We start from the raw sequence: 12,606 nt of genomic DNA, 5'->3' as shown, positions 1-12,606 counted from the left end.
AACGTCTAATCATCCCTTTTGTGAAGAAATGCTTCCTAATGCCCAACCTAAACCTCCCATGGCGCAGCTCAAGACTGTGTCCTCTCGTCCTGTCGCAGGTTGCCTGGGAGAAGAGTCCACTCCCCACCTGCATACAACCAGGTTGTAGAGAGCGTTAAAGTCCTCCCTGAGCTTCCTCTTCTCCAGGGCCGGTTTCCTGCGTGCACTCCCGGCCCTGTCCGCACGGTGCCCCGCTGGGGTCACGGACACCCGGGGGGCTCCCTCCCGCCCTGACACGGCGCGGGGGGCGGCGGGGCGGGGGGAGGCCGGCGCTGGGGAGGAGGAGTGGGAAGGAACGGAGAGGGTAAAAGCGAGGGGAGCGTGAGGGAGCGGGGCTGAGAGGGGAGCGAGCGGAGAGTTGGCGGTCGAGGGGCAGGGAGCGGAGCGGGACGAACTGCCCGAGCTGGCGGCCGCCCGCCCGGGCCATGTCGCGGCGAGACGGCGGCGGGACGGGGCTGCCCCGCCCGCTGCTCTGGCTGGCGCTGTGCGCCCTGTGCCCGCTGTGCCGCGGGACCGCCCTGCCCTCAGGGCCCGGCCCGGCCGCCTGCAGCCCCCGCTGCCGGCACGGCGGGCTCTGCCTCGGCAACGGCACCTGCCTCTGCTCCAAGGGCTACGAGGGCGAGCGCTGCCAGCACGGTACCGGTGCCCGGGGCGGCACGGCGGGGGTGGGACGCGCTGGGGTCCCTGGGGACGCGTCTGAGTGCCAGCAGGGCTGGGCACAGGTACCTGTGTTCGCTCTCTGTCGTGAGAGCCTTCCTGCGAGTAATCCCTACGGGAAGGACTGAGGAGCGCGGGTTTGGATCTGGTGTGAGAGGTGGGTGGTTGGGTGACGGGGAGGGCGTAAATGAGGCGCGGTGGAAGAAGAGGGTAAAGACACAGAGTTTTTGGTGGGTGAGGCAGTGATAGCAGACTGATAGAGCACAGCCAAGAGCCGGCCGTGATGCGCTCACCTGGGTGAGTAGACCCCGCCGTGGGTCAGTAGATCATGTTTTACCACCTGAACGATGGGTAAAGATCCACTTACTGGACAGGCTTCTGCTGGCTTCCTTCTGTTGCTTTAGCTGTGCATGCTTAAATACTTCCCTGGAAGTATTTAAGGAATCACAGAATCACGGTGGGCCCTCTGATCCAGCCTCCCTACTGAAGCAGGGGCATCCTAGAGCACGTGGCACAGGATTGCATCCAGACGGTTCTTGAATGCTTTTAGAGGCCTGACGTCTTACTAAGCTTCAGCAACATTAAACTGGTATTTCTAAGTGCGATTAGTCAGGATAGTGCTAACAAAAAGATCAACAAAATGAGTAGAAAGTAGGTTATGTTCTGGATTTCTTTTTATTTAGAATATGTTGTGGTTTTAAAAGTACTGGACTTTACTTCCTAGATGTTACCCGACCCACAGAATCACTTGTACATCCCATTTCCATGGTAGGAGGTGTAAAGCTAAGGTGAACTGAAGTCTGTGCCTGTTGGTTTCCAAGGGGAGACAAAGTATTTTTGAAAATGTCACCCAATACGCAAAAACGAACATCATGAAGAAGAGTTTTAGTTTAAACCCTGTTTAATGTAACATGTCTGATTTATAAATACTTTCTTTTAAAGTTTAACTGCAGAGCTTGTGGGTATTAATTGCTAAAAAATCACTCTATGTCAGGAGTTCCTTTGCTTCACATGCTGTCCATATGTGACGACATGATATAATTTGTACAATATTTGTTCTAATTTTCAATTTAAAATGTGATTTTTTTTTTAACTCTGAGATGAGATGCTGAAAATTTCATTCAGTTCTGTAATCATTCATAGAGTATTGTTTCATTTGGAGACTGTGGCTAGCAGGTAGTGACAAATGATGTGTAACCAATGTGTTGTGTAGTGGAGATTAAAAACTATGCTGTATGAACTGTTCCAAACAGCCGTTGGATCCCAGACGTTTTTGGGTTTTGGGGAGAAGTGAAAGATTGTTGGAGATGGAGATCCATTTTTGAACTAGACAGGTGAACAGTCTGGAATTGTTAAGGGAATCACTGAATCCTTGTTCTCATAAAGTCATCAATGTAGAAAAAAAAAAGGATAAATGAAGCTTCATCCCCTCTTCTGTCAAGAAAACTGAACTGAAAACTGTGAAATGACACAGAAATAGAATTTTTCTTAAATTGAGAGCTCTCGTATGGCATTTCCAATGAACTGAGAGCATCTGGTAAAACAATTAAGGAGAACTGAGCAATGGCTGGTTCTTTCATATGTCTCTGTCCTTTATTTGCCTGCAAATACTCATTCTGCAGGTACTACTGTGAAAAATCCTGTGTTCTTCACTTGGGTTGCTTCAGAGTGCTATATGAGAACAAAATCAGTGTAGTGTTACTCACTGCTCATCTTTTGCCTTTTCTTCCCTCTCTTTCAGACTTTTCACCCATCCAGTCAAAGGATAAAGCAATGTGAATGTAGAGAACTGCAGTTAACTCAGATGAGACTCTCAGAAACACATGGGTTTCTAAAATCTGTGTGTGAATAAAAAATGTTTTCTCAGACACCAGGGCTGATTCAGGAATGATTATGAGTAGCAAGGAGGTCTATGTGATAGGTAATTGATTTGCAATCTGACTGGACTTATCCAGAATTTTGCAAAATCAGAATGTTTATTTGCGCCTTATCCAGTCTGTCCAAGCTGTCAGCAGTGAAAAAGTTGCAGGATCTGTGATGACCATAGATGCTTTTCTCACAGCAGATAATTACAATTATGAGAAAAGTTACGTATATCTCAGATGATTTCTAAACTAAACACTGTACATTTCATAAAGGTCTCTGAGAGGCCAGCTGAGGGAAAAAAAAAAAAAAGATGGGGGAGAAAGAAATGCTGACACTTCTGGAGACTTTTTAGAGAAGAGGTGTAAGGAACTGAGCATGTAGTTTTTCTGGAGAGATACACAAGCAACTCAGGTATGTAGGAATCCAGTAAGGAGAAAAAAGTTGAATATTTCATCTTAAGAATCAGAAGATGCCACTGAAGTTGCAGCATTTTTTTATAAAATCATTTCTTCTTATCACCTATTTTCTCACTTGTTATTTCTTGACTTCAGTTATCAAAAGCTTTTTTGGCAGTCCAACTGTGCTCCTTCATTCCTCTTTAATATGGCTCTTTCTTCTGCCTGTTCTGTCTAGGGTCCAAAAGATTCCTTAGTTTTGAGTGTTTAAAAGCTTCATAGAGTGGAGTGCTCTCTGTCCAGGGAAGTTATTTCACCTGATCGGCAATGTAAGATGACATGACAAATATATCTTAGGAAATACGAAGACAACTGCAAGTATACTAATGTGCAAATTTCTTATGTATTTAAGTAATAACTTTAGTAATCTTCACATATATTTATCCAAGCTGTCTTTACTGTCTGTCTTACAGCTACATGTTATCCAAAATGCAAAAATGGTGGGGAGTGCCTCCGACCTGGAAAATGCAGATGTCCACCTGGATATGGAGGTAGATACTGTCATAAAGGTAAGACCCAGAAAAGTCGTAGCTTTGAAAGACAAGGAGTCTGAAAACAGACTAAATTAATTTGGGACTCCTCAAGTCCTGGATCTAATACACTTTGAAATAATGACCTTAATTCTGTAAACCTATGACCTTACTGTCAAGACATGCATGGCCTAGAGGATCTGCATGCTTGCAGGAGGATGGGGTGGAGTACATCTACTGAAATGTGTTGTAAGAATCTGAGCAATTTTTTTCGCTTAGAAAATACAATGTTTATGTGTTACATAAATATTCTATTTAACTTCGTAACAGATTCTTTCTAAATAATTTAATGAAATGGCTTGCATAGATACATATTTCTGCATTAAGTGGTTGAAACTTTTGTGTAGTATCTGCAAGGTTGTAATATTGATGGCAAGTCACTAAAGATATGTGTGGCAATGTATTGTTGAGAGGTAGTAGGAGATGACAGAGATGAGGAGTAGCAAAGACCAATTTTTTGTGAAGCCTATTTAATATATGTGTGGTTTGGAAGAGGCAATCCAAGAAAACATTGTTATGTTGTTATGAACTGATCGGACTACTGATAACTCGAGTTCTGGGAGAAAAGGGGAAGCAAACTTGAAATAGTTTAAGGGAAAAATGATGCAGTAGGCAAGATATCTCCAGAAAGGGAAGGAAAAAGGAAGTGTTGCTTTCCTTTCAGAAGAAAAGCCTCAATGTGGCACCTAGAAATTTTTAGAAGTTTTTTTTGAAAGGACACTGGTAAATTAGTTGGGCAGTCATTAGTGTGCTGAGAACTTAATAAACATTCTGTCTCACTATGGTCATAACAGCTAGCAACACCTCACAGGGTTCTCTGTTTATGCTTGATGTTTATTTTGGGGGCATTTTCTTTACGTCCTTCCAATGCGTAATAGCTACCAAGAGTTTGCTTGGAATGTAAACTGGGTACTTGGGGAAGGAACTCAACTAGCTTCTGCAGCTTTCTGGAGCCTTGTTGTGGATGGGTTGTTTTGGCTTGGTGAGGTTTTTTGTTTGTTTATTTTTTTTCATATAGCTGTATTTGATATTTTATGAAGAAAGTGTGAACTGAGTATCTAACATGGTAACATCTGTCTAAGTCTGCAGAAGCTTAAACTATAGCTCTGGGATGTTAACTAAACTGAATAAGAATTCAGCTGCCAGTGATAATAATTTAATATCAAAATTGTTAAAGATAAGAAGGTATCTTCTGATGAAAATCTGTATAACACAGTTACTGTTACATAATGCATTGGGAAAGAACTATTCAGTTTGAGTGGACATAACAGTGTTGACAGCAATGAGGCAAACTGGAGCATGGTCATCTTAATTTTCGAGCAAAAGAATTTTTAACTTTCTTAAGTGTCTTAAAAGCCAACTGAAAGTGTAGCTTTGTGGAATCTTGACAGGGACCCCTCAAGAAAGGGGAACTTGATATTCTTACAAGAGTCTAAATCAGAAACAAGGTGAGTGATACTACTTAAATAGAAAAAAACAGAGTGAGGATTCAGTTTATGTTAATACTGCAGCTTAGACTTGGATTAGTATCTGAGTAAAAGTCCTTCTTGTATTTGCCAATAATGCCAAGGTCGCAGGTTCGATCTCTGTAGAGGCCATTCACTTAAGAGTTGGACTCAATGATCTTTGTGGGTCCCTTCCAACTTAGAATATTCTGTGATTCTGTTATCAGGTTATCCCTGTAAGGCAAAGGTAAGGCTTGTGTTCACCATGTACAAACTTGTGTGTGGGGCAGTGTACTATTACAGAATCACACAGAATCATAGAATGGGTGATGTTGGAAGGGACCTCTGGAGGTCATAATTTCCAACCTCCCTGCTCAAACCAGCTGCCAAGGACCAGGCAGTTCCTCCTTGCCCTTCTAGAAGATCGGAGTGATATTTGCATTCATCCAATCTTGAGGCACTTCTCCCAGTTACCAAAATCAAAGACCATCAATATTAAATACATTAACTTATATAATGTGACAAAGAAATATGCAAACAAGCTTTGAAGAGCTTTTCCAGCTATTCTGGAGTTGACTTGTTTGTCCTTGCATGTTTAGTATTTGTGCCAAAAATCTGTTAGCTCAAAACTTGTGGTTGAACAGAGATTTGGCCTTTTTTTTTCCTACAAATTATCCTAAGCAGACATCCCAACTGTCCATTTTTATAACGAAGGATAGTTGTTCCTCTTCAATGCAGTGAAGGTGGTGTATAATTTACATTCATGCTTGTGAAAGGAAGCATTTGATTGTACAGAAGAATGATTGTGCCACTTTTCAAAGATGTTGCTCGCCACAGTTGATACCAATCATATGTCTGGCATAAATAATGCTTCATTAATGAGGCCTGCAGGGCTTTGATGTGTGGAACAGTTCTGAAATGAGGAGGCTGGCTTAGATATTTGGCATTTAGGAAGGCACTGCTTAGGTTCATTTGTCAAAGTAATATCCATTTCTCTTCTTCCTCTTGTTATATGTAGGTCCTGTCAGGTAAGGAAATACGTACATCCTTGACCACAGGTTATTGGTGTACCAGCTGTGATTTGGCAAGTTTGATATGAATGTGCATGTTAGTAGTTCCTGTGGTGTAGTTGATGAACAGTGGTGTAGCTGGTGAGCAGTTGGCTCACAGCTGGGGAGGGGAGGAGCTGTGCCATAGCAATAATACTCTCAGGCTAACTGCTCAATAAGCTTTTAAGCACATGCCTAATTTTAACTGCTTTTTGAGGTGGCATTTGCAGTTGTGGTTCTGTCATCCTCACTCATTCCTTAGAGAACTGTGCCTTGCTCTGAAAAGTCATTGCAGATGTGATAAAACAAGTAGTTGATGCTAGACCACCTGTTTAAAGATAATGAAGTCCTGTTCTGCTTCTGAAATGCACGGTGTATGCTGTCTTCTGCAGTAAGCTGTGAAGGAGGCTGTCAAAATGGTGGGGAATGCGTCTCTGTCAATGGAGTTGTGAAGTGCCTTTGTGCTTCTGGCTGGACAGGATCAAGATGCCAAGAAGGTGGGTATCTATGTTCATGAAAATATTTATATTGATTAAAAATAAAACTGCAGTAACAAAAACATTTTAAAAGTATTAGGAGACTAATAACTTTGGAAATGTCATTGCATTACTACAGAAATGAGTGACCTACATTATTGGTACATACTCAGATAAAATCGTGTGAAATTATTTTGCATTAAGTGTACATCTGTTAAGATTTAAACCAAAAATCTTAACACAATACATAAGTATTTTTTTTTCCATTTTCATGGTCCTGGAAGTGCTTTTGGAGCTATACCAGCTGAGTATCTGGCCTGGAATAAAATGCGTTTTGCTATTTTGATTTGTATCATCCTGAATCTTTCATTCTGTCAGAATTCTTTTATATCAGTTTTGTAAATCCTGCTGACTTATCCATTCTTTTTCTTCTAGCAATTTGTCCTCAAGGTTGTCGGAATAATGGAGCTTGTGTGGCTCCTGGGATTTGTAGCTGTCCAGCTGGATGGGTCGGTGGAGCATGTCACTTAGGTAAATGACTTCTGACATTTTTCATTTATCCTTTCCTCTGCTTGTTTGATTTACCAATATAGTGTTCAAATCCTCAGTGCCTAACAAAGCTTCTAGGGAAGTATCTTAGAATAGTAACTGAGAGCTGCTTCTGCATACTGGGGCTTTTACAAGTATGCATAAGGAGTAGATGGCTTTTTAATCTGTTCAAAAACACAGAAATTTTCCACTTTGACAGAGGTTCAGATTTTGGTTGCCACCAAATTAATTACTTGATATGTCTTGTCCGTATTTCTGAAATATTTTTTATGTACTGAGACCCTAGAATAAAGAACTGAAAATAACCATTACAGAAATACTATTGCTACTGGTGTGGGTTAGAAAATTCATTAAATTCTATGGACGTACAAAACTGAAACTTGATTCTGACTTTGAGGATAAGTTGGCAGAATCAATTCCAGGTGCTCTTAGAATTCTGTAGTCAGTATTAGTACTGACACTCTTGCTGAACAAACACTGGCATTTTTACAAATTTTGATTCACAAAAGCAGATGATTATAAAGTCTTTAATCTACTCTTCATGGGGCTTGTATGCTTGTAGCAGCATTGCCCTGATGTTTAAAGCTCATGTAAACATTGCTTTTAAACTGGATATTGTGGGTGCAAGGTCTCTGAATTAAGTCCTCTGCATTTGAAGTTTTTGTGTGGCTGTAGGAATCTGGTGTTACTTCTTCTGCAATATATATGTTCAAGCAAACATTAACAAATAATACTTTGATGTTCCCATTTGACCATGCAAATCCTTATTTGTATTTGTCAGTGTCTTGAGATAGAGGGTGACAATAAAAGCCAACTGTGGGAGATGCAAAGAACTTGTAAAATGCTTAGCTCCATTCCCTGCAACTGCAATAGTGGTAGAAGTGGTCAGGTTCTTAATGTCAAAATCACTTTGTTGAACTAACTAGGTCTGCATTAAGTTTGACTTCTGTTGGTGCAGATGCTTATAAGCAAATTGCAGCTCCTGGCTTGTTAACTGAACTGATGTGTAGCTAGGGGACAGCTGAAGCTCAGCACTCCTCTGCCCTTCCTGTGGGGGAACAGAAAGTGGTGACTCTTTTCTCATGCATGTGGATCCAAGAACTCACTTAAATAAGTTTCAGCAAGAATTTTTATTGTTCTCTCACTTTGATGGAAGCATCCATCTCGAAAACAGCCCATGCCTTAAAGAACAGAAATTATAGTATTTTAAAAGGGAAATGGAGCATGAATAAGACTAGACATACTGTGCCTGTATTCCAGTGAAGGCCACGATGCCATAAATTGAGAGGCATTGCTTTTCAGTTCTTCCATTATGCTGTTATTTATACTGTCCCAATGCAGTCACCAGGGAACAATTCTGCTACCACAGTGAGAAGAAAAATGATCCTGTATTGTGCTGAAGACATATTGTGTATCTGGTGTCTCATTTCAGCTGTATGTAAACTACCCTGTCAACACGGAGGGAAGTGCATAGCTCCAAACGTGTGCAGATGTCGACTGCCGTACTCTGGTCTGCAGTGCACAAAGAAAAGGAAGGAATGAAGCAACTTCAGCAAAGATAAGCTGCTTTATTTTTTTTTTTTTTTTTACATAACCATCCAGAGATGAAGTCTGCAGAAGTGGGGGACCTTAAAATAAACATGGTAACTAACTGATTTCAAATAGCTTTTTGTCCTCACTATATTAAGTAAATGCTTTTCTATATGAAAGTGTCACTGATTGTAACAAAGTTGTTTTAAGTATTCAACTGTGTGTAGTGTATGGCACGTTTTCTTCTGTTCCCATTTTTTCTTAGTAAGCAGAAGTGTTATGTCTTGGTTGATACAGCTGACCTTGAAATAAAATTTGTTCTTCAAATCGAGTACTTCAGAATAGATCTATGCTCTTCTTTTTGATTTTTCTCCCTTTGACTAGAATTATTGTGTTCTATTAATTATGTGTGTTTTAAAAAGCATATGAAACAAAAAGCCCTCAATTCAGATCATCAGAAGTGATTGTTAGTTCAGTGATAATTTCACTTCAATGAGTTGCAAGAGGAAATTTGCAGTTTGCATCTTTTTGGAACATTACCAATCTGCAAAGCATCTTATTTAAATCCTGGTTATCACTTTATGTCTGCTTGCCCCTCCCCCCAATCAGATCTGGATCTTGATCAGTTAAGCAGTGTTTAAAAAAAACCCACAACCAAAACCAAAGAAACACAGTACTCATTCAGACAATTCTGCTGTTACTTTCTAAAAGCTTAATCCATACTTAATCCATACTCTAAAAGAGTCCTTATCTTGACTACTTCTACAGTCATATTATCTGATCATCTCTCAACTTCCAATTATTTCTTCTCCTTATCCCAGTGAGATAGGGAAATGTGTTTTTCTTCTGGAGACATTGATAATTCTTTTCCACTCAAGACTGTGTTGTTATAGGAGCAGTACAATGCTCCTATAACATTGTACTAGGAGGCTACAGACTGGCAGTGAGGAAAAGCTGTGCCTGTCACAAATCACCTGTGTGGAACATGTTGAGGCCTCCCTTCTGGAGATATTCCCATGTGGCCTTATTTAGATTTTGCAGCCTTTTGGTCAGGTTGCATATTGCACTGAGACTCCTATGTCCATTGTTCCATGTCTAACTTGTGCCGTTGCTTGAATGCTGCAGTTGAGGAAGGTTTTGCCAAAACATGTGAGTTGAATCAGTCAACTTTCTGAATTATGCTCAGATGAATTATTTTTTTGAGAGAGATAGTTTGGTTTTCATTGTCTTCTAGGTGAAACTGGAATTTTTGATGGGAGAATTTTAGCTACGCATCACTTTAGTCCATTTGTTGGAATAACATTTTAACTTTGTATAAACTCCCTTAACAGAACATGCAGTAGCTCTCATGGGCAGAGTGACTTATATGGGCATGTTTCTCCAGGGATTACAAGTCACTGAGCAAATAGGCAAGGGTAATGGGTCTTCTCAGTTACCAGCCTTCTCTAAAAGAGAGAACCCAAGCATGTAGGGAGCAAATGAAAGGCAAGGGTGTAGTTCATGAGACTCCTGTTTTCTTGTTATGAGCAATTGCTGTGTGGCACAGTCGAGCTTTCCTCTGCCCTTGCTTTAGAGGCTGTTGCATTTAGTTCAGACAAACCTGCTACAGGCATGTTGTGCAGGATTTGTTCCCGGAGACAGAGGACCACATAAGAGAAGTGCATGGTTTTTATGCTGCTTGTGCTGTGATACACTGTCTATTCCACACCTGCTAGTAAAAAAAAGTGATTTTCATGCATGAAACAAGATGATTTATCAGTGGTTCTGAAGTAGGCTTGATGATGATGAAATTCAGTGTCACAGTTCATTACAATAATCATGCCATAATTTAGAAATTTAGGAGTTGAATACCTTAGGTGACATACTGTTTACAGGGGAGTGAAGGGAAAAAAATTACTTATATCAGACCAAAGATTTAGAGTAAATGAGCAGAACTATGTAAATACAAAGAGGCATCATATCTCAGTATTATTCCCAAAAGACTGACTTTGACTAGTACAGACAAAATTGACAATAATGGTGACTAGAAGCTGAAAGAGATCTTGACATTGTTAGGAGTAAAAGGAGCAGTCAGTGAGAGATGTATAATTGGTGTTTCTGAGCAGGCCAAAACAAATGTTAATTTAATTAATTTCTTCTTTAGAAATGACTGAAATAAGTAAACAGTAGTTTGATATCACACAGAAAGTAGTCATATTTTAGAAATACTGCTTGAATGTAGCACCATCTACTGGCTACAGGGTTTTTCATGTTTTTTTTTTTTGTTTTGTTAAGTATAATTTCTCTTTATAATTCAATTAAATTTTAAGTGAGAATAAAAGAGACAGTCCAGGTCCCCACATTATTTCCACATTCCACGTACATTTACTAAAAGAACTGTCAGTAATTCTTGTCTTTTGTTTGTTTTCCACTCGCTGGAGGATTGAATGTACAAATTACAGAATGTAGTTTTTGGAGATAGATGTGTCTTTCTGTGGGAAGCGAGTCATGCATGCAGCTCAGAGCTCAAGAAAAACAATACAGAACATATTAGCTCTCTTACTTATTAGAGCTAATTGTAACTATAGTTAGTAGGATCCTCTGTTTTTCACTATAAACAACTGGAAAAATTGTAGGGATATTGCACTGGTTGCATTTTTGATACTCTGTCTTTTTAGAGTGTGCGTGGAAGTGTGAGAAGTGCTTCTTCTTTCTAATCTACTTACACTCACATTTTACCATTTATATTTTCTCTTTCACTCTTAAGTGATTGTGGCAAGAATTGATTTAAGTGATTTATCTGTAAAATATCATTTACTGGCTAAACAGAGCTGTGGGCGGAAGTTGGATAAAATGACCTGACACCGCCATGTGACACCTTTAATGTGACAGAAACAGCATAAACATCTTTAGTCGTTAGTAAAACTTTCTAACCTCTACATTTGGGTTTGTATATCTACCCAGATGTTATGTTTTATTGAGAATTTAAACTTTGTATCTTCCCATTTGGACCAGTAATGGAGTTGATGTAACCAATTTGTCAAGTAGCTTCAGTTTTTATACCTATTTACTTTAGGATTTGTGCTGATTCTTCTTTATAAGTTTGCTTTTTGTAAACGGAAATGTTAACTTGCTTCTCTTCACACCTCTGAGAACATGTAATTAACTTTTGTAAAAAGAAAGAGCCTTTCTCATGGGGCCCACTTGTGGTTTTATTTTTAAATCACAGCCAACATGGCTGGCTGTGGTATCTCCTGTGATACGAGTCCTTCCTTTAGAAAGCATTAATTGTACTGCATTTTAAAGATCTTTTCAAGATCAGGGACAAAAGTCAATCTGCACTTGGGAGAATTTCTGCTGGCCTGAAGAGCAACTGTAGTACAACCTGGTAATAAATGGATGATGTACATAGGTACCTTGCAGCGCTCTTTAGTGTCTAAAGAAATCATGCAAGAAAATTCAGTGAAGGTGCCTGTGTTCTGCATAATGTGCTAAGGGTCACTGCAAGATCTTCAGTTTGGCACAAGTGGGCATTCGTTCCATCGTATCGAAATTGTGTGAACTCCAGCACTATGCAACCCTTCTCTCCCTGTCCCAAATCCCCTAAATCTTTGGGGCTTAATTTCAGATTGCAAGTTTAGAACAATCTTGTTAACCTCAGTACACAAGCACTCTCTATGCTTCTGCCTCTTCTTGCTGCACTGAGCAATTTTGCTGCATTGTTGCAATGTGCTTTTTAATTACAGTGAATTCTGTTTCACGTGTATGATGGACAATGTAGTAACAAAATAGTTTCAACTAATCGCATAATTACTGGACAGCTTTGAAGTAGCTGTCTGGCCTTTTGCATGTACTAGTAATTTTTCTGCACCATGTGTTTGCTGGAAAAATAGCACAGTTTAGCACTGAGCATTTTTAGCTACTATTTAGCAAAACTCTGGATGTGCTTTTGTTCACACAGCTTGTGTTTGGAAAATGTCAACAAAATAATTTCTGCCTTTAGAACCATTGAAAATAAGTGGGAAATACTA

The 12,606-nt window shown here is 40.1% G+C and overlaps 1 protein-coding gene across 1 annotated transcript; it reads left to right on the top strand.

The window, feature by feature from the left end:
• Positions 1 to 414: 414 nt before the first annotated feature.
• On the top strand, positions 415 to 8,927 carry LOC113989046 (von Willebrand factor D and EGF domain-containing protein-like). The gene is made up of 5 exons (XM_027723245.2): positions 415 to 675; positions 3,431 to 3,526; positions 6,434 to 6,538; positions 6,953 to 7,048; positions 8,499 to 8,927. The coding sequence occupies exons 1-5, from the start codon at positions 465 to 467 to the stop codon at positions 8,606 to 8,608; spliced, it is 618 nt and encodes a 205-aa protein (XP_027579046.1). The 5' UTR covers positions 415 to 464; the 3' UTR covers positions 8,609 to 8,927.
• The last annotated feature ends 3,679 nt before the right edge of the window (positions 8,928 to 12,606 follow it).

The sequence above is a fragment of the Pipra filicauda genome, unplaced genomic scaffold (genome assembly GCF_003945595.2).
Source record: "Pipra filicauda isolate LSUMZ 115617 unplaced genomic scaffold, ASM394559v2 scaffold66_size7647185_pilon, whole genome shotgun sequence".
Classification (NCBI taxonomy): Eukaryota; Metazoa; Chordata; class Aves; order Passeriformes; family Pipridae; genus Pipra; species Pipra filicauda.
This window is presented reverse-complemented; position numbering and strand designations above follow the sequence as displayed.